Source organism: Pieris rapae, chromosome 2 (genome assembly GCF_905147795.1).
Source record: "Pieris rapae chromosome 2, ilPieRapa1.1, whole genome shotgun sequence".
NCBI classification, from domain to species: Eukaryota; Metazoa; Arthropoda; class Insecta; order Lepidoptera; family Pieridae; genus Pieris; species Pieris rapae.
The window spans coordinates 5,018,795-5,041,331 of NC_059510.1; the positions used below are offsets into that span (position 1 = coordinate 5,018,795).

At 31.4% G+C, this 22,537-nt stretch overlaps 3 protein-coding genes across 3 annotated transcripts; 1 reads left to right on the forward strand and 2 right to left on the reverse strand.

Annotated features, from left to right (window-relative positions):
- Positions 1-68: 68 nt before the first annotated feature.
- On the reverse strand, positions 69-5,737 carry LOC111001002. Its single transcript, XM_022270657.2, has 7 exons — positions 5,561-5,737; positions 3,918-4,031; positions 2,828-2,936; positions 1,887-2,009; positions 1,519-1,620; positions 1,060-1,126; positions 69-596 (listed from the first exon to the last, which is right to left on the reverse strand). Exons 1-7 carry the CDS (start codon positions 5,637-5,639, stop codon positions 513-515), a joined length of 678 nt encoding a protein of 225 aa, XP_022126349.2. The 5' UTR covers positions 5,640-5,737; the 3' UTR covers positions 69-512.
- A 4,169-nt stretch (positions 5,738-9,906) lies between these two features.
- LOC110998185 lies at positions 9,907-20,034 on the forward strand. Its single transcript, XM_022266686.2, has 5 exons — positions 9,907-10,031; positions 10,222-10,393; positions 14,874-15,061; positions 19,508-19,676; positions 19,862-20,034. Exons 1-5 carry the CDS (start codon positions 10,014-10,016, stop codon positions 20,017-20,019), a joined length of 705 nt encoding a protein of 234 aa, XP_022122378.2. The 5' UTR covers positions 9,907-10,013; the 3' UTR covers positions 20,020-20,034.
- A 369-nt stretch (positions 20,035-20,403) lies between these two features.
- On the reverse strand, positions 20,404-22,194 carry LOC110998198. The gene has a single exon (XM_022266709.2). The coding sequence runs from the start codon at positions 22,192-22,194 to the stop codon at positions 20,404-20,406; it is 1,791 nt and encodes a 596-aa protein (XP_022122401.2).
- Between the last annotated feature and the right edge of the window lie 343 nt (positions 22,195-22,537).

Consider the following 22,537-nt stretch of genomic DNA (forward strand, 5'->3'; position numbering starts at 1 on the left):
ATAGGGGCAGTTTTAGGAAAACTATATCCATGCATATAAACCTGACGGGTACATTTCGTAAAATAAAATAAAATTTAATAAAATATAATTGCTTCAAAAGTACATAATGACCATATAATGAATATAATGAACTTTTTATGGAATACCCCTGGAATTTTACATCATTACCAATTTGCAAAGTCTTAAAATATACTATCTTCTATACTTTCACATACTATTTATTTATATTACCTGCCCTGTGCATACTACACAATAGGAGATATAATGTACTTCCCTTCCTCATAAATCATGTAAATTTTGCGTCATTGAATCTTATTTTTAATAAAATAATAATTACCCTCATTGTATCATTGACGTAAATACTAACACATTCAGTAGTATTCGATTTTGCTGCAATTTTACGGGGAGAGGAAATTTTATATTTTAATAAATGTATTTATAAAATATTTACACTTAATATTAGTATCTTATAAGATCGATTTTTGCAATAACAACAATATCACAATACTTTATCACATATGAACTATTCCATTTGGACTCTCTTCTTTTCTTTCAGGTGGAGTGTAAGCAGGCGGTGGTAGACTATTGTCGTGAATCTGAAAAATATTGTTCGTTATATAAATTTTAATATTGAAAAGGTAATGGGGTTTTTAGTTATTTTTTTCATCCGTTACCATGTAAACGAAAATCATAACCAGCTAAATAAGTTGGTTGAAGAGGAAGATTCTTTATTTCTTCTCCTGAGAATTGTTTGGCTTAATTTTGCAATAAATATGTTTTTCTAATTCAAAACCAATAAAATTTGCTAATTGTCAAAATAATAATTAATTATAACTCCTCCTAAATAATATTTGTCTGCTGATGCTACTTCTGCGTCTTCTTTAATATGCCTGAAAAACCCCAATCACGTTCTAGCGACTATAGCATGGTTTCACATTTGAGCTATAAAACTTATGTTTATTCCGGTTTTTAAAATCATACTTGTAGATTGTTTTGTTTCATTATACTTTAGCTTATTTAATATTATCGATTTATACAAATAGTTATTAAAATACTCACAAAACCAGAATTAAGATAGTGAGGTGCCGGGCAAATTAATGACTCTGAAGGCGCTGTTCTGGTGTATCTGAAACAGGAAAGTATAAAATTAATATAATTACAAATAATTATTATAATTAAAACAACGTACAAGAGCCTGTCACTGATTGTAGGAAAAAAAACATTGCTTGATAAAAATAATCAGGAGCTCATTATTTTGCCTTACGGCCGGTACTGGTTAGGTAATAAATTATATCGTTGCCCATGATTGGATTTAAATAGATTAGAACGCCATCTCTTGGTAGTAATCAGAACTGACATTAACATTTTTCTACTATTCTTTTGATGTTTGTCTATTTTTGTAACACTATATTTAAAATGAGGTGGGCTAGGCGCATGTATAAATAATTAGAGCAATGCAACAAGGAAGAAAGATGTGATATGTTTCTAGTTTAATTACTAGAATCTTAAGAAGCTTACCTTGGGGGTGCATCACGTAATCGTTCATCGACGTAAATTTGTAAGCTTCCGACGGATAGCCTTCCTCCATCCGTTGACCCATTTACACTTCTTCCCACAGGTCTGAAATAGGTCATTGATTTTTTTTTTCTTTTAATATTCTTTTAATCCTCAAAGGGTAGAATGCTCTTCATCTACACTAGTACTATGAGGAATTATTTTATTGTTTGTTTTTTAAGCATTGATTAGGCTCAATTTTACAGTATTGCTATTATGTATTAGGTGACTGATTCTCATGTTGAGCCAGGTGCTCCTAGCGAGTGAATCCCGTCGTAACAGGCTAAATTTTGTTCATAATTACCAAAAAATGCATGAAATATGGAACTAACCTGATCGTAGTAGCAGCACAAAGTTTATAAAGGAGTACGAAGGTGGCAATTATTCCTAACACCAGCGCACTTGCCATCACAATCTGAGTACCAGATACAAGTACTATGTGATCCACTGAATCTCTGAAAAAAATATCACTCAGGTAAACATATCTTGTCATCTTCTACTAGTAAAATTATATATTAAGGTGTATCTCATAATGGTTTTATTATTTTTTAAACGTAAACATTTATATCATAGGTTCGTCCCTTGCCGATTACCAATCTATTCTCTGTATATGTGCGTATATAACACTCGCTACATGGCGTATTTTGATTTTTGAGCGTAAGGCAACATGTATGTTTACAAAATCGTTGATATGTGTCAGACATACGGTAGACCGCCTACTTCTCTTCAAATAAAAATGATCATAGACACGGACGCTATCTGAGGCCCCAAAGGGTTGTAGTGTCACAAAGGAGTTTTGAATGTGAAGTAATGGAAGAAAAAAGTTTGATTAATGATCTTGGTTCAAGTGATAACATGCTCATTTCAATTTTAAAAATTCAGTAATTGCGTTAACCATAGATAATAAAGCTTTATAATATTTGGTATAATCGAATACTAGATATAAATGGCCTAGGAAGATAATGCGAGCCTTGAATATAATGAATAAAAAGATAAGGTATAGTAGCTAGCTTAATTTGACTCGACTTATGCGCAATCAAAATAACGGAAGTACACGAACATAATTTACGTATTTATTTTAAAAGGCACACATACAAACACTTACAGAGAACAGATGACAATTTAGGAAGTAAATACTAAAAATATCAAACAACCTATCTTTTGACATTGCTATATACGTATAACATTTAAACCACAAATTGGCCTACCTACTTTTCTTTTTGATTTGAGGTTTAGACGAGAGCACGAACGAAAGTTAGTAAGAACAAGTTACCGGCACACCCAGTTTCCGTTTGGTCCGTAACATGATTGGCAGACTCCGTTCCAACAATGCAGAGTAATATTATCACCGCAGCACGGTCCATAACAGGCCTCTCCTAATCCTGAAAGACAATATACTTAAAACACATCATAGCCGCAGGGACGTTGAGTTGACGATGGACATACAGGTCAAACGGGTAGAAATGTCGTATTCTACCTCGATGTCCGATGATGAAACCCAGCTGCAGGTATTAATCCGAAAAGGGAATGGACTGAAAACTTCATCGTAAATGCAGAGGTCCCACATATCTACGCAACGTCAATGGATCAAGCCACTATTTGTACATTACGGCCAACGGAAGGAGCTGGTACTGGGGAGCTCCCACCCAGATGTAAAAGCAGTACTCCGTTGGGGCGAATTTGCGCTTTATACGGTTGCCTTGCAAAGCACACGAAGCTTTTTAGAAGCAAATTTAGCTTTTAGCCGAGCGACCGCGAAACTGTTTGTTCTATATGTCCAGTATCCCGACGTTGGCTGTATTCTCTTTCTATTTCATACAAAGAATATATTTAGTCTAACATAGTACTAGCACGGTCATGATTACATGGTAGTCATTTCATTACATATACTCAAAACTACTATTTAAAATTCTATTAAAGTTCACATTACCTCTAATGATACATTAATAATTTTAATATATCTCAGAACGGCGCAAACTAAGGAATAGAATTTAATGAGTGATTAGCGAATAGTTAAGGGAGCGTAGAGCAGGGATAGCCTGTTTTGAATCTTTAGTTAGAATAGGCGTATTTTTTTAAAAACAAGCCAAATAAGGTTTTATACAATATTTACTTGTAAACAATATTCTATTTTATTCTCATTTTTGGATCGTTTATGTATGTTATCAAAACGTACTTTAATAAAACTTATCTATTGGATATAAACGCTTTTTCCACAGATATCACGATGCTTCGTGTTTGCACTGCTCCAGTAATTTGAATAATGTAATTCGAAATAACTGAATTCATATTCCGCTAAAAAAGTTTTCTTTTACAGCGAACTTATGTAAAGATAGAGAAATAATTTAATATTATATATTTACCTGGACATTTTACACATTGTGTCTGGTAATAGTTCGGGGCGAATCCATTTGCACAATAACATTGTCCCTTTATACATTTATAAGCCAACCCTTCGCAAAATGTTGGGCATTCACCTAAAATTAAAAAAAAAATATAAATGTAGGGTACAACTAGTCAGATGTTGAGTAATAATGATGATAATAACATATTATATCTTACTGATTTTGACTTTTATTTAAACTTATTAAGGATGTTTAATCCAGTTTACGGAATCAAATATACTTTTTGTATTGTTATATCAATGTTACATTAAGTTCTTGAGTGGGTCATGAAATTTTTCTACCTTGTTAATGTACTATTTGCTATGTATTTTAATTTTAGTAAGTGGGATGTACTGTGCCTACATGGCATAATTTAAATGTAAATGTATTAATGCATTTATATCGATCAGTATTGTACTAATACTCATATTCAATAGACGTTTCCTGTAGAGCGTCGTTTCATTAAAATACTCAGAGCCTTATAAGGACATACAAATACCAAATAAGGTAGTATATAATAATAACACTACGACAATCCTCTAAGCATTCTAAACTGCCATTTGCTAAACTAGTAATGTCGTCGTCGGAGTTATGTTAATAGTAAGGCTTTTGACTGCATTCATTTTAGTAAAACATGCAGCGACTCAGTTCTATGAGAAAAAGATAAATACAAACTGAGATTCGACACTGCAAAAGAACTTGATTAAGTTTAAGCGTAAGCAACCCATGAACAAAGTTTAACTGCACTCTATTACTTTCCTCCAAACCGTTTAGTTGTTTTCCAGGCTCCAGCTATGTATACATATTTGAGCTTGACATATATATTTATATATTATATCTTTACGGTTAAAATCGCATGATTAACCATTTGGCTTTCACTGCCCGTAACAAAACGATTATTTAAAATTATTACAATTTTTGTTGTGAAACAGTTTTTAGTTTTGAAATCACATCACAAATGAATAAGGGACTGTTTGGAACCTTTCCTATATTATTTATAAAATAATGTATAAAAAAAGTAGTAAAGACTAATTACTTATATTTTACATAATAAAAAATCAATATAAATAAAGCAGTCATAATTTAGAAAGGGCTAATAGCGGAGGAATCATGTGCAAATCTCCAAGAACAGGAAATTTAAATAATCGGTCTTGTACGGAAGACTAACGACTTCTAGATTTCTAAAGAACATTTCATAATATAACATGTACTTTTATAAAGCGATATAAAGAAATGAAAAATAATCTTACTCCACATTTTCATACAAGACGTCTCACTTATGAAACAAAGAAACTATTTTCACTATTGAAATTCATGCGCGTGAGTTTTAAAAGTTTCGTCTTTTATAAAAGCTACATACGCAAGCTAATAATATTGAGATTTATTTGAGTATTATATCCGCTAATTAAATATTTATCTATCATTAGTAAAAGCATGTTTATGCATTGAACCTCGGTTTGGTTCTGTTTATAGATCAGGGCATTTATTTATCGCTATTTATTAACTATTAATAAATTATTAATAAACAACGAATGTTCCACGTTTACGTATCACAGAATTAACATATACATAACTGATATATATAGACAGATAAAATATAAAAGCGAATATATGAACAATACCTTGACTTTTAATAGTTTCACCTGGTAGTGCACTGGTTATTGTGATAGTGATGCATGTATAAAATAACAAAACTAACATTATGTTACATACTCTGGGTAGAAATAATGAAATTTTATAAAGAACACAGAACGTTACATGTACACAGTTTTAATGCGCTAAAATATACTGATAGTGTTATCAAAGATGGGCTGAGTCGCGATAGTTTATCGTTTTCGCGTCACATAATGTAAGCAAATATCATTTAAGTTGTACGGAAAGGTTGTATTATAACCTTGACGGTAGAAAGAATTGTTGACAAATGTTCAGCAAACATTCGTATAAAAATTAAAGTAGATTTTTTCCGACGTCACAAGGAGTTTCGAATACGTGTGATTTGACCTCAAAAATTTAATTTTTGGATCACTACGATCCAAAAATTAAATTTTCATTTATATATTTTTCAGAGAACGGAACGGAGGTTTACATCGGATATTTTCTATCTGTATTGCTTAAATCAAGAAGAATTTTATACTAATTTTAAAAGTATTTTCGTTTTATTTATTTAAATTAAGACTAATCAATCATGTTTAGATTGTATGATATGTGATAATCTTAATCACTAGGCACTTGTCCTATGGATGATAAACAGATGAGGTGAAGTCACATCAATTCACTATAATATGACAATAACCATACTTATACAAAAAGCAAATATTTGACAAACAGGCAGTACATCATTTATTTATTAATATCGAGTCACGCCACGTTTTATAATAAGTAATTGTTAAAAAATGTTATACATATTACAACATTATTTTTTTGGAAGATAGTATGATAGTTCACAAAAATAAGTTTTTAGATAAATCTAATATGTGTATGTGTGTGTAGTGATATAAATATCACAAATCATCTATTTTCAAATTTATACCATCTACATAAAAATATTATATATTTGATGTATTATAATATACATTATATATAATATTCCATCGACATGAGGGTCAAGAAACCCTATAGATATGTATGATGTAAATATAAAATTAGTAAGGAATTGTAAGTATTACTTAGCTAATAAAGAAGGGGTAAGTATTGTTCATAACATAATTTGACATACGTGTCGACTGTAAAATTTTTTCTAGGTCTTCGTGTACCGCCAATTGCCAATTGTATCTTGGAATATACATGCTGAAAATAATATCGGTTTATTTGTTGAATCGGAAGGAAAAAAAAATTTTTGCTTTGAAACTGAAAACGATAAATACAAATAAATTCATAGAGCAGCCCAAGTTTGATTCATTTACTATTTTGGATCTTCTGTGTCCCACTTAAGGAAAATAGGATGCTGAGGGATGTTCAATAAATATAATGGTAGAATATCTGGGCCTCTTTTTCTTAGAAAGATATTCTCTTCGATCGGAAGTTCATTTCGTACCGTCATGATCAGCCAGGGAACATCTGAAGCGCACTGTCTGTTTCCACCGGATTCAGCACAGCATCTCTCTGGTTTCACCTCCTTTCAACAGTGTATAGTCTTTAAACAGTAAATTGAAACAAAAATCTTGTTATTTAACTATAATGTAGTCTTACTATTTATTATATTTAATAAACAAATATTTGTATTAAAGAATTTAACACGTTAATGTCAAGTTTTAAATAAATACTAGTTACGTAGAGATCAGGTGTTTTTATGCCTAATATCTATCGACATTAACGATTACATTGGGACCATTTTATCGGTTACGAAAATCAGGACTAATAGATTTTCTTATATCCTTATCAAACATCTATTTTGGTCAAATGAATTTTATCCGAACAGGATACACTTGAAATATCGTGTCAATGTACTTCAACGATTTAATCTACAACTAGATATCAATCATTTTCAACGCGGCCCCACGTAAAATTACAATTGATTTAATAAAATTTCACTAGAATTTAGAATTTTAATATTATAATATATAATATAAAAAAAATCTCGTGTCACAATGTTCGTTCCCATACAAAAAGGCTCGACCGATTCTTATGTATTTTTTTATCCATATTCAGTAAGTCTGAGAATCGGCTACTATCTTTCAAACCCCTAAGTGATAAGACGTCCACACCAAAATTTTAATCCTTATTTTTTATTGTTTTTTTTATATAATAATATGTAATAATGATACAGCGTACAAAAATACACACAACCTTTAATTTTCATTAACCCTCTACAATCAGCACCTTATTTTTTCTTTAAAAACTTATACTTTGAACTCTGAGGATTATTTAAAGAAAAATCACAAAAAACCGTCTGGGGTAGCATAGCAAAATGTTCCATGTTGGTACTACGTACGCAATAAACGGTAGAATAGGCATTAAGGAGAAACGAACTTCGCGGGGGCAGCTGGTTTAATATACAATATGAAATATATTGTTTTAGATGCACCTATAATTAAACCAGCACTCTCTAACAAGCCATTCCAGCCGCTAGGGTTATACAATTTCTCAGCTTCTTCTGGCCAGACAATGGTTAGATTTGTCGACGATCCTTCCTTTAGGAGCACCTTCCTTCCTTCACGCACCGCAGGAAATATTATAAACCTTATTTTAGCCTCATATATCTGTGTCTGTTTTGTTGAATGTTCTTCATAGGTAAGTTCTTCTTGGCGTGAAACACCGATTTTGGGTGTCAGTAAGATATGGCGGTTGAATTAAGTTTACACCGCATACAAGTTAAGCATACGTTCTAATGATTTTCCTAGGGGTTTAGAATCACACTATATATCAGCCACAAAATGCGCAATGGCGAATTATAATTGGTTATGACGATTAAACTAAAATAACATTTCCATAGCCCAAGCAAAACCAGCAAAAATTACCTCCTTAGCTTATGTCTAAGCTAATATTAAATATTAGTAATCTCCGAACAAGTTAATTTTAATAGCTCATGCCGTCTAATCGTTATCAATTGTGTATTGTTGTATTGTTCCCGCCACTCTATCAAATGTATTCAACAATAAAATTATTTAATTGCTTAACTTTGGCAGTTATCATTTAAAAAATGGGTCAAACGGAACGCCGAATAGTTTCTGAGTTTTCATATATAAACCAAATGTTATGTTTAGTGTTACATTTTACGAGGCAACGATACTATGGCCTATATTTGTTAATTATGTAAAGTTAAAAACATTTATTATATAAAAATCAAATAAAGATATATTTATGATTACAAAAAACCATTATTTCTAGGATGTTAATTGATGTTATCACTTATCACAATTTATCCGTCTGTCGCCTTCGCTGTCTACATAGGGGTGTCAATAGATATATACTATTATTACATATGTAATGATAAATTTCATTTAGTGACAGAACATTGAGGAATAGAAATTTAAACAAGGAGCTCGGTCTAACTTAGTAAAAATTTCTGACTACTTTTTTCTACTAAGTATGTGTACCGACTACTATACACTGTACTCTGAGAAATTCCTACAATTTCTAGACCTAACCTATATTGTAAAAAGTCTTCATGTTTTCTATTATTCTATTGCACTTGCTTATGTTAATCGAGAGGTTAAAAATTGAACTTATCTGAAACAAATAAAACGTTATTAAAAACGCGGTATTGTATGTGTGTTGGGTCGAAAAAATTGGCTTTTTGCTGACTTTTTACTTTTTGTCTAAAAATAAATACTAGAGTTGTTCAAATGTTCAGTAATTAGCTATAGGATATAATATAGACAAGGACAGACTTGTTTTGTACGATACTAATGTTGTTTACGTTATGTCACAATCTGTCTGAGTAAACAGTGACCTAAGGACCTTTTATTTTTAATTTATGTTGACTGATTACTGTGGCGCTAAAGATAATACTGTTGCTATGTGCACGAAAAATGTACTTTGATATTCATTCTTTGCTTAGTAACCAAATTTATATCAAAGGGTGTTACCTATATTCTGTGATATTTTTTTTCCATCTTAAGTATAATCGAAACGCAGGCAGATAGATTTTCATATGACTATTCTTTTTTAAATACACATTTTGTGAACAAAGAAAATGATATCTATAGGACTTAAGGTAGAATTTCTACATATATATAGAATATAATCGGGATATTTTTACTTGAAAGACGTGGTTTGGAAGAATTCAATGTTCAATCAAGTATTGAAAACGAAGAAGAAAAGTCAGGTAATTTAAAGTATATTAAGAAGATACTTTAGAAGGGAGTGAGCGATATATTATAAAACACATATTTTTTTATATCAAATATAAAGCTGTATTTAAAATCGCTATCATAATGAATTGGAATGCACTTTTGATGTTTGAATTTGGTTTGTTTATGACTCCCGTTATCTTAATGCCAATACAATATTTTGTAAACGATGTAAACAACTTAAATTGACTATGGGCCATTAGATCGTTATTCTATTCTCAATTTCAGACACATCATTCATAACGTCTTGAGGGATCAAACATCTGTTGTGCTCTTAGTGAAAATGGATCCGAAATATTATGTGCGTAATTTTTTCGATTTAATTTAATAACAAAAATATTTAAATTTGTTTTGTTCGTTCGAAATTTAAACTATGCGATTTGAAAATGGAATTACATCTGCGAGTTCTATGTGACTTGAATTATACTTGCTATTTGAATTTTGTAGAGGTGTTTGAAATCAATTTTTTTTATAATTAATAATTGTTACAGGTGTACATCATTCTTCTACTACACAGCGCCTTCAATCCTGTCGAAGCTGACACGGAAACATACAGAATGACGGATCACGTTTTTACTTGTAGCAAATGGCTTTCCTCAGTTATTGAAAACCTTTGCAATAACGTCTACAGAATTGTTAAGAGAGACACATCGTTATTGATGGGTGAGTATTTTTAAGTATCAATTAGTTAGATCGATTTACTTAATAAATTTAATAGGTGGAATATAGGCGTTTTAAGTTCTTAATATATGTTTTTATTTTCGTCGTTATGTATTACAATGATTTTTAATTCACTTTTGAATATGTATTACCAAAAATCTAGGTGGATATTTTTTTATAATCAATGCTGTTTCATATCTATTAAACGATTTATTCAATTTCATTTCACGTGAGGACGTAAAAATAATTTTAATTCGATTCAGTTACAAATATGTTAAAAGCATCGACAAAATAATTTCTTAATGTAGTTTTGTTATTAGGAATTATTTTGTAAATGATTTTAACGTATTAGTAACTGAATCAAATTGAAATTATTTTAACGTTTTCACGTGCAAAAGATTTCATATTGATTTTTTTTAGTTTTGTTATTAGGAATTTTATTTTCTTGTCTTTAATTACGTGCACCACGCCGAAAAATCGAAAAAAATATAGTTGTTATAATTGTTTACCTACTGTATGAATAGATGACTCTGTTAGTGAAAACGCTGACAGGATTTAAATGGATGACGGTCAAAAGTCGCACGCTTTTAAATAAAAGTATGGTTAGAATTGCAAAAACATGCGCACATGCACACACACCTATTCATGTCTAATAAGACTTGTGTTTGATTAGTTGTAACACTAAACCTACTTTTACTCATAAACTGTACTAAGTAACACTGACTAATTATTGTCCAGTTACCCACAACACAACTCCCTATTGATATATGAATATTGTCACAACCTTACTATATTATTAACTAGCTGACCTGGCAAACGTCGTTTTGCCATGTATATAATTTATAATAAAAAATAGGGGTTGACCGTAGAGGGTTGAAAATTTAGGGTTGTATGTATTTTTTAATGCTGTTGATACAGTTGATAAAAAATATGAAAAATTATCTAAAAATTAAAAAAATAATTAGGGGTGGACTACCCTTAACATTTAGGGGGATGAAAAATAGATGTTCTCTGATTCTCAGACATACCCAATATGCACACAAAATTTCATGAGATGATAGGTTCTGATAACCATAATATCTTTTAGAATTTAAAATTATCTAAATGGTGCCAATTGAGGGGTTAAGATGAATCAAAGAAACTTTCACAAATTGGGCACACTTACCAGGATAACATGAGCGAATGAATACCGTCGCGAATTGTAACTAAGTGGTGAGTCTGGCGAGACCGGACTAATTCTCTGAATAAAACTTAAAGCCATTGTTAGAACCGGATGCGCCCAACTATTTTGGTTCGTGTAAACTTTGGGGTTACTTTAATTTTCATTAAACGAACGATAACTGAAGCCTATAAATAATTGTGCTTTAAATAATGTTGATTTGATAATAAATTAACTTTCGTAATAAATACAAAGAAAATATATTCAGAGAGATATGTATTCCATACACATGATATTTAAAAAGGTTTAACTTTTACAAAAGGCAACAAAACAATGAAAAATATTCAATACATTTAACTAAGTGATACGTTATTTGGCTGTTTTGTGTGATTTATTTATTTATTTTATTAAAGTATTCCTACAGCTACTCATCAAACAATATCCAAATAATTATTTTACACACAAAAGCGCAAAACGGAATACACATTCAAATATAAACATAAAGCACAATTTTACAAATCACAAATTCATATTAAATTCTAGTTTATAAGTTCTATATAAGATTGATTTATTGATAGATTATAATATATATTGAATATAAAGGAACAAACAAAGCCATTATTAGTAAAAGATTTTTATCAGTTTAAGTTCAGTTTAAGATCAGTTTTTGTTTATCACATTCAATATATCGATTTGCTGGTAATTTATGTTGTAACCTGTAGGTATACGATCCATCTGTAGGTGATGGTGTGTTCGTGAGGGTAAGTACGTGAAGGTGTGTATGTAGGGTATGCTCATGACCTATATTATAAAAGGAGTATTAAGAAAGTTGCCTATGGTCAGACATTCCAGTCTTAATAAATGCCATATGAAAACAGTCATTTCTTAAATTTGTATATACGTGGTCGATTAATTAAACGAAGATTAACGAAAATACACGAATATTAACGAAAACACACGAAGATTAACGAAAAAACACGAAGATACACGAAGATTAACGAAAATACACGAAGATTAACGAAGATATAACGAAAATACACGAAGATTAACGAAAAAACACGAAGATACACGAAGATTAACGAAAATACACGAAGATTAACGAAGATACACGAAGATTAACGAAAATACATGAATATTAGCGAAAATACACGAAATTAACGAAAATACACGAATATTAACGAAAATACACGAAGATTTACGGAAATAAACGAAAATACACAAAGATTAACGAAAATAAACGAAAATACACGAAGATTAACGAGAATACACGAAGATTTACGAAAATACACGAAGACACACGAAGATTAACGAAAATACACGAATATACACGAAAATAAACGAAAACAAAATGAAAATAAACAAAGATTAACAAAAATTAAATTTTATTACACACGTGAGTGAAGTAAGCATATAGCTATAGCGTTATATAAAATACTAGTGTGACCCGCCCCAGCTTCGCACGGGTGCAATGCTGATGAAAAGCAGGTTTTTATTATGTATTGTTATTTCCGTCGCTGGAAAGCTCCGATAATATATGCGTTCGATCGCTGCTAATGAAATAAAAGCTGTAATGGGCTGTATAGATCTATATTAAATGAACAATGTATTCAAGGTATTTAATTGGTTAAGGATTAATGATGTATTGGTCAAAATCGCTTCGAAAATTAGCCATTATTTGTCGTAAAAAAAATATTGTGGGTTATCCATAAGAGATAGACTGATTAGACTAGATTTCTGTAGACCTTTTCAATGTGTACAATACTTAGTACATTATTTTGATAAAACTCGTAGGGTTCAGCCTGCGTTTGCAATGTAAGCGGAAAAAATGTAATTATTTACGGCATCACATTAGAAACCTCAAAAATAACAGTACTTTACCACTATTTAATGGATGTTATTATACATATAAACCTTCCTTTTGAATCACTATATCTATTCAAAAAAATCGCATCAAAATCCGTTGCGTATTTTCAAAGATTTAAGCATACAAAGGGACATAGGGACAGAGAAAGCGACTTTGTTTTATACTAAGTAGTGATTAAAACAAATGAATCACGTTCACAAAGTACGTTTTCAATATTTAATTAACAATAAAATATGCTTAAAACATAGAATATATATACCAACTAACAGACTCGGCGAAGCGTTGCGGTGGCTAAGATTTTTGTTATATTACATAGGTAGGAGACCTTATATGAAAGGTTAATATGTGAAACGTTGGTACTTTTAACACAGCGCCATCTGTTATTGTATCAAATAATAAAGAAATATTTGCAATAAAATAAATTGAGATGTAAGCTATCCTATTTTTTAAGTTAGATCAAACTGCACACGGTGTGCATATTTGATTGATATCGGTTCGGTAGTTTAGGAGTCCATAGCGGACAAACGTAATTTGTATATATGTATTAAGGTTATGAAATGAAGTATAACCCACAATCGTAAAGTTTTACTAATAATAACACTGTCGATTGGTCACGACTCGAACCCAAGACTTCTAATATACTTACATGAATTAGAAGGATATATGTTCAAATTAAACAAAACATAAACTTAGTATTCTAAGTAACTTTCTTACTACGATACTGTACCTTATTTTAAAAAATAAATCAGTGTCGCTACTTTTAGAATCTCTTTAGGTTGGCCTTAGATTTATGAATCTGTTTCATGATCATTTTTAAATCTAATATGCAAGTAGGTGATCAGCCTCCAGTGCCAGACACACGTCATCGACTTTTTGGGTCTAAGACATGTCGGTTTCCTCACGATGTTTTCCTTCACCGTTCAAGCAAATGTTATGCGCACATAGAAAAATAGCACCTTATTTTATATAACGATAATCTCTTGTTACTTTGTTAAATGCTCGCAGCGACTTGCCCACATCGTTAGGCTTCTTTTTGTAACTTCAATATAAAAGTTAGATATAAGCTGTCATATTTCTTGTAAATTGTAGTTTCTTACGCAAGAAACGTTTTCATTTAAGCGCTGTTTCTCAAACTGCAAATCGAACTATTAAGAAAAAGCCTTTTCAGTTTTCGGCTTAGTGACGATAAGATTTTATATTGGTTATAGAATGTTCAAAGTCAATTCCATCAAGTTCTTACTTCATATTAATATTAGTATAGATGTACCATATGTACAAAGCTCTCCGTTAATGTTACGTCATTTACAATAAAGTGATCGCATATGTGCGAACTTTTATGCGAAGAATTAATAACAAAATAAAATGCACTACTATAAATAATACACAGGCCGGATTTTTAACTATATTTTTATATAATATTACGTGTTAGCATTAATTTGTCTTTATTTTGTCTGTTCTAGAAAAACTCACACCTCGCGATATTCAGAAGAGTGTGAATAGACGTCGGTTTCTAGCTGAAGAGAAATGGCGTCGGTTGCGTAGGCAAGTCGCGACTGAGTGCTGCGTGGAAGCATGTACTATCAGCAACATCATTTTGTACTGCCCCGAAAACTCCAAAGTGATTAAAGAAAACCCCCATATCTTTGGTTAAATGGAGTAAACCATGACCTTAAGACTGCAGAATCACTTTAGCAAAGGCATTCCATGAATTGATAGAACAGAATTTTTTATGTTGGACTTGAACTTTTTATAAATGCGGGATTAAGTCAATAAAATTAACAAGCAAATAAAGTGATATAATGAGAATTTACGAAATAGATAAATACGGTTGGAATTGTAATGTAGGCATGTATAAGTAAAGGGTAGATTAAATAATCACATCTTATAGATTTGGCACATGTATGAAATAAGATAGTGAGATTCTGAATATTTATTCAAAATCCATCAAACTAAAGTTGTTGGAATGCAGACGTATCTATTATAATATACAATACACACTCGTCGTCAAATCTATTAAAGAATTACCGAAATTAATTTACTGCGTATTTTATTCAGTTGACACCGACCAATCGCAAGCGCGACGTAAGTTAAATGCACTCTGATTGGTCGGTGTAATTTCGGGTGTAATTCGTAGCCGCGACATTGGTACGTCGACGAAAGATTCTTCCAACAGTATTCATCTAGTTCGTGGTTAAATTAATATTTTGATATATTTAGGACTGGGTTAAATAATCGAATAGCACTTCGGGCACAACTGATAATAAAATGATTAAACTTTTCTAATTTTATTTAATACCCCAAATATATATTTGTTTATTACTTTATAATATTTAAAAGATTACGAAAGTTCTTTAGTCGACTTCAATTTTATAAGAACGCTGCAAGATGATTATCTGTGTGTTTTATTATTAAACTATCTTAATTTTTTAGACTCATAACTAAATTTACCCATGCTCGGCTAATCCGACCAATATTTGCATTTTAAAGTAATACCTTTGGTAATTCAGAAGCTATACCATCAGCGAATGAGCTGTACAGAATTGCGAACGAAGCAGCACTAAAATATAGTGTAATAAAAAATATTTCAAATGTCTAATACAAGTTTTCATAGATAACTTTCGTCAAACATATTTTCGAGGCTTTTAAATTAAGGCGTCGTTTCTCAAGACGGGGTCGCGCCATAACAATGTTTGAGAAACGATGGAATAGAATTCATAACATACGGTTTGTTTACTAAGCAAAAACTAAAACTGAAAAAGTATACATAGTATTTCTTACTTCATTAGATTAAACACAGATTGACACATCCAGTTTTTATTCCATAACTCCAACACCACACAACTGGATTATCACTAATCTTTGGCGTTGTGTTTTAACACCACCAACATCTTAATATGGGACTTCTAAAATTATTCACAGATGAAATTAGAAATCACATTCAAACCCAAAACATTTAGTACATGTCTAGTACTTGATGCTAAATTTAGAAGAATTTAGATTTGCTTAAACGCGTCATGTCTCAAGGTTAGTTATTTTGGGAGAATTAATAATTTCAGGGGAAATGACGCTGTTCATAGGGTTCAATAAATTACATGAATATGATAATTTAGACACAGAATTCTAGATGAGTAATCGATGTGACAATTCGGGTATGGTTATAGTGATGAACATAGCAAATACAAATAATAATCAACGCTTACTTGGTAGGTTTAGAGTTTAAAGCGTATAGGGTTATATCCAGGAATTTTTAAACACTGCAAAGTACTGCCCATAACAGAAAAAGTAAATGTCTTCTAGTCGAGCACTTTTTTCGAGATGACATACGTACATACATAAAAATGTGTGGAGCATGACGTACAGACTCGAGCGGTAACGCAAGTTCGGCTCGGTACATCGAGAGCAAACAACGTATATGGCGAGAGAACGTTGCGGTATTTGCTACCGCGTCTTATAAATAGTCTACCCAAGCAGATATTAGATAGTAGGCTTTCAATTATCTGCAGTGTTGGACACTAACCAACATAAACTATAAATTAAAAAATTACTTTTACATGCATTTGTCGCGCATCTAAACAAGACTGCCATGGTTACCTACATTACACAGCGGTTTTCTAATGTAACATTTTGTGATGTATAATATTATTTTGTAAAATAAAGGAAAAATAAGTGACCTGATTCTTTGACTCCAAACAGGACATTGGTTTAATTTAGGTCAAGTAATAAGTGATCAATGAAAAATAAAACACTTTGTTAAAGTTATTTATTTAATAAGTTGGCTTAAAATTTACGAATGGCAAAATTTTACTTACCCAAAATGTCTAGTTATATTTATATTTTTCATAAGCACAAATTTGTTTTAAAAAGCTGGTGACGATTTCAAATAAGAATGAAACTCTTGGCGCGTTCTTTTTTTATATTCAGCTGCTTAAATTTTCGATCGGTTTCTGAAAACGAGACAATTTTGCGTCCCATAGTTCATTCCGGGGACACCGGGACTTGTAATTGGAAAAAGGGACTCAAAACGGGACGCCTGGTCACGTTATTATACGATAACATTAAAACATCTTTCCGACAAATTTGGATTGGACGGCAAATTTATAGTGAAGCTTGCAAACTACACAGTAGTTGTTAAATGCACACTTATTTTTTTAGTTACAGCATACATATCAAATAGTACTTAAACTACTAACAAGAATGCCTTCTTAAGACGGGGAATAATTCTAAATCACTCATAAATTTGAATTTTATGTGAACGTGATGTTTGAAACAAACACAACTTATTGATATTTCACTATAATTTTGATATTATAAGATTACTCTGATGAAAAACAGGTAATTCTTCGATTTAAAATAATCACAAAGTGTAATTATTATATAATTTGCAAATATGCCGATTATTGAGCCAAAATGTTTAATACATGACATGAGTTTAATCTAGAGTTGTTACTAAGGATTTTATTAAATATATATTTTACGAGTTAAAAAGCATTTGGCGCTTACTTCATTTTTGTTCCGCGAACTTCGGGCATACGTTTGTTTGTCAATTGTCAGTCGCTATCGCTTCATTATGATGAGGACACTACGCTTCTTTGCGCCAGCGCTCGACACACACAACGTTATAATAAATACCATTACAAAAAACTAATCTATAGAATATGTTATAATATGTAATTGTTCAATAGAAAAGAAAGATACATATATATAAACCACATAGTTTATATTAACTAAACAGATATTATATGATTATTTTATTGAAAATGATACCTTTATTTTATTTGGCGCTTATTAGGTGTTAATCAATTTCTATATTTAATTTATATATTCTATACGTACCTACATTTCCAAATTTTACGTTGAATTTTTCATTATAATTAAATACTTTCAAACAACAAATGACACAAATAATAAACTAATAGCCAAACTAAAACATAATATTGAGGTGATACTTACTTTTTTGCGATTTATAGGTGAGAATTTTGTTGGTGTTTTATAAGTGCAATAGATTACTTAAGCTTTTGTTCGGCACTAACAATTACAGATTACAGATGCAAAATGCAGATTTGGATAAGTTTCAGCAGATCAGCAGTTTTTACTCTCGCCACCTGGTTAATCCCACACTGGTTATTTCACAATCTCTAGTCGTAGCCCTCTCCTACCCACAAATAGTAAGCCGAATATTACTATTTTATCTAAGTATAGCATATACTACAAATCGTACAGAATGCCCTCGAGTGACCCAGCCCTGTGGATGTGCGACCGTTGCTCCGCGATGATTGCTGTCGTCTCTAAGGCGAGTGCAGGAACGCGCGGGTAAAATAATGAATTTTGCTAGCTTTAAGCGCATTATTAAACGCCGCACTCGGGCGCTTTCTTAGCGATTAGCTAGATTGATTAGTTTCACTCGACTGGTGTTTCACAAAATCAGGCCCTCAACTGATAGCTTTAAGTGTTTAACGGCGGAAGGGAAAACTCGAGTAAAAACTAATCTAACTTGCTAAAATAATGACAACATTTACTTAAGCTATGCCTATATACATGTATGCACAGTCCCTTTTCCCGTTTACAACATTTACTAACAGAACGACGTAAGCAAACAGGCTTCATACTTATGAACTCTAAAATTATAAATTAAAAATATTTAATACTAATAATAATCTAATACGATAACAACTGAAGCTTCATATACAAAGAAGAACTCTTGAAAGATATAAACCCGCTTTCCGCTAGCCTATACAACATGACCATGGAATAGGAATATTAAAATTTAAAGCGCTCTATATAAACCTGGGCTTCCCAATCTTATCATATCAAAACATATATTTCAATACCTAGAGAAGCTACATCTTAATATAAGCTTTTATCTAATGGTAAGAATTGAAATACTAAAAAGGCAAACGAGATTTAGACTAACGTCTTAAAATGATGCGAAGAAATGCTAGTTACTAGCAATAAAGTCTTTTTAATTTAGACAAGTTTATTCTCTATTTTTCGTAGACGTTCCTTGCATAACAACCGACTTAATAGGCTTGATAGATTGCTTAAAGGACAAGGGCGTAGATTGCTCTCAGTATTATTTGTTTTTTTAATCTTTTAGAATTGGAACATGAAGCTTGCCGTGATAGTTTTTTGTGTGATGACGTTTTCGCGAGCCGATCAGGAAACACCTGTGGTGCTATGTGGAAGGGAACTTGCCAATGCCAGAGTGTTAGTTTGCTATGGCGCTGAGTTCGTCTCTAAACGAGCGTCACCACAATCTATTGTCGGTTAGTACATTTTATTATAAACCTTCAGGTTTATTTTTTATTTCTTTAAGAGGCTATTCATAAAAGAAATGGAATCATGTTTGAACTCTGGCTAAATTAACATATCTCGTCATTTTGCATTTTAGTCTACCTTCGATATACTTGCATCTATCAAATATCTTGTAATTAATCAACTGATTTTACAGCCGCATTAGCAAGTGGCGATAAATGGATTGAAGAACTCATGTGGGGAGGGCGTCGTGCCGCTATAAGTGCTGATTGGAACCGATACAAAAGGGGCGGTTTGGCTGATGAATGCTGTCTTAAACCCTGCACCACCGCTGATATACTTAACTACTGCTAAACGTGTGATTAAAATATCCCCTGTACATATGTATTTAAACTTCGGTAAGCTGGATTAACTTAAATAGATAAATAAATATATTTCCCTGGTCGTTTATATTCCTTTGATTGTGAAATCATTAAAAATTACAACGGCATAGAAGATAAAAAATTTGTAAAAATATGTTTTATTCAATACATAGTTTATTGTAAATTATTGCAAAGTTGTAATTTTTTTTATTCAATGGTGTGCACAATAATATACAACATACATTTTATGCCGGTGGAATTTCGAAAACAGTTTCAAGTGGAAATAAAAATACCCCGTATTTTTTTATAATTACATGATTTATTACGCATACAATATTAGTAAGGGAGTCTTACATTTTAAAACATTACCAATATTTTAACTAGCAAACATTTTCTGCTTTTTACGCAATCGTCTACTGTTAAGTATCTCAAAAATAAATGCGATAAAAGACAAAACCCATCCTAATATTAATATTCCGAAGCATCCTGTAAAATGGTTTAACGTAAGGGGAATGTTAGCGTTCTCCTGAGGTTCAGGCAAAATAGTTGTATAATCTTGAAATATTTTTTTCACGATTCCAGCTTCAAATAATCGAGTAAACACCAAATTAATTGGACGCGTCACTGAAGAGTTCTTTGTATAATAAGCCACTGAGTAACTTTCTACAATTTTTTTGGGAAGCGCATGAATCTCCACATGAGTATTACGCCGGAATACTTTTGCGAATACAATATTAGCCCCGTATACAAACTTTTCACCTTCAGTTGTTGTTACATATGCCAAACTAGCATATATATTAGTTATGTTACTATTTCCAGATATCCAATTATTGTAAATAAATGGATCATTTGAATAAAATTCTTTAAGAGGTTTACCGCCTCCAAATTTATATCCTTCAGCTATGGCATCTTGAATACTGTGAATATTATCGACTTTAACATCAGTTTGCAAGAAATATATTAGGTTAACCTGATAAAATGTTCTTACTAGAAACCAATACCAGATCCAATATAAAATCAGATTTTTGCAAAAGTTTACAGGATAGTTGGTAACGGACACGCCCAAAGTTATTTGGATTGTATAGACAATAAAATAATGAGAAAATTTATCAATTCGTTTCACTTTATTCAAGATTCTCCATACACTGTGATCGATAAAATAATGTGATAAAACGAAGATCCCGAATGTTATCGATATAAAACACCATGCACTGGTAGTAAAAGGTTTTAATAATTTTACTGAAGATGATTCTAATCTCAATGGATGAATAAGCCAGACCATTGTTATTGTGTTAAAGATCGTAGATATATCAAAATCGTGGTAGCGTTCTAAATTCATGGTAGCAGAAGCAGTGAAGGAAAGGTTTGCTATATTTTTGTCAAGATCACCAAGAGAACCAATCCATGAATTATTGACAAGATATCCCCAGCCCATGCCATCACGGGGTGAGATGACAACTAGACTTGCATTGACAGCTTCTCCAGTAATCCGCAACACATCACCATCAGTTCCGGATGGGATGCCATCTTTAATAAACATATATGGATTCAATTCAAAGGTTGAAACTATTAGCGGGCAACGATGGAAATTCATTAGCTTTAGAGGAAAAATTCTTCGTGTTGTGCAAACTTGCTTACTATCTTTGTATGAATGAATGCAGTCTTCCCAATTTTGAAGTCTTTCAGGCGTAGGATGGTAACAATTTTCGTTTGGAAAATAGACATAGCCACTTACAGATTTATCTTCGTATTTGATAAAGATGACGTTTAAGATTTTATAACTCCACAACATTGGTATAGTTTCGTTCTCATCACATTCATTTTCATCATAACATACAATAATAAATTTCGAATTTGGGTCAAATTTTTGGAATTTCAGTGCTTCTAACGTCAAAACAATATCTGGAATATCGTTTAAAAATAGCACGTATTGTATTGTGTCATCTACGAAATGATTATCATTCATGGATCTTGAAATAGTGTTCAACTTAACTTTTTTACCGTATACTTTCACAAAAACACCAACTCCATATAAATAGGTAGCATTAAATAAAACTAAGGTTGCAAATTGCCATTTCAATGTATGGTACGCAATATATCCAGCACTTTCAGCCAATAAGTCAGTGTTTAAACTTTCTATAATATCTTTTTCTAATACACCAGACATTTTTAAACTAGCCGGATAATTTGTACGGTTGAATGCTTTTCATTAAAGATTTTTTTACTTAATCAGGTTACGTATTTTTATTTTTTTTAACTAATAGATAATTAAGTTAAACGTAAGTCTACTTGTAGAGCAGTTTCAAAGGTGTTCGTTAATCAACTCTTTAGTATCAACTCAAAAATTTTAAAACGCCTAATACTTACAAAATAATGAATAAAGCAGAATAGTTATTATGCTTCATAATTTACGAAAAGCTATCAATTACATACGACAGTTAGTGATTATATTTTATTCATGGTGATTTGTAGTGATTGAATAACATACATTTTAGTACAAGAAATATATG

Bases quoted from the DNA above. Each gene is read 5' to 3' on its own strand.
- LOC111001002 (XM_022270657.2), bottom strand. From the start codon at position 5,639: ATGTTAGTTTTGTTATTTTATACATGCATCACTATCACAATAACCAGT. The intron at 4,032-5,560 runs GTATTGTTCATA...TTTTAATTTTAG, and splicing joins TGAAACTATTAAAAGTCAAG to GTGAATGCCCAACATTTTGC. The intron at 2,937-3,917 runs GTAAATATATAA...ATTGTCTTTCAG, and splicing joins ACAATGTGTAAAATGTCCAG to GATTAGGAGAGGCCTGTTAT.
- LOC110998185 (XM_022266686.2), top strand. The intron at 10,394-14,873 runs GTGAGTATTTTT...TGTCTGTTCTAG, and splicing joins AGACACATCGTTATTGATGG to AAAAACTCACACCTCGCGAT. The intron at 15,062-19,507 runs TAAATGGAGTAA...TTAATCTTTTAG, and splicing joins AAAACCCCCATATCTTTGGT to AATTGGAACATGAAGCTTGC.
- LOC110998198 (XM_022266709.2), bottom strand. From the start codon at position 22,194: ATGTCTGGTGTATTAGAAAAAGATATTATAGAAAGTTTAAACACTGAC.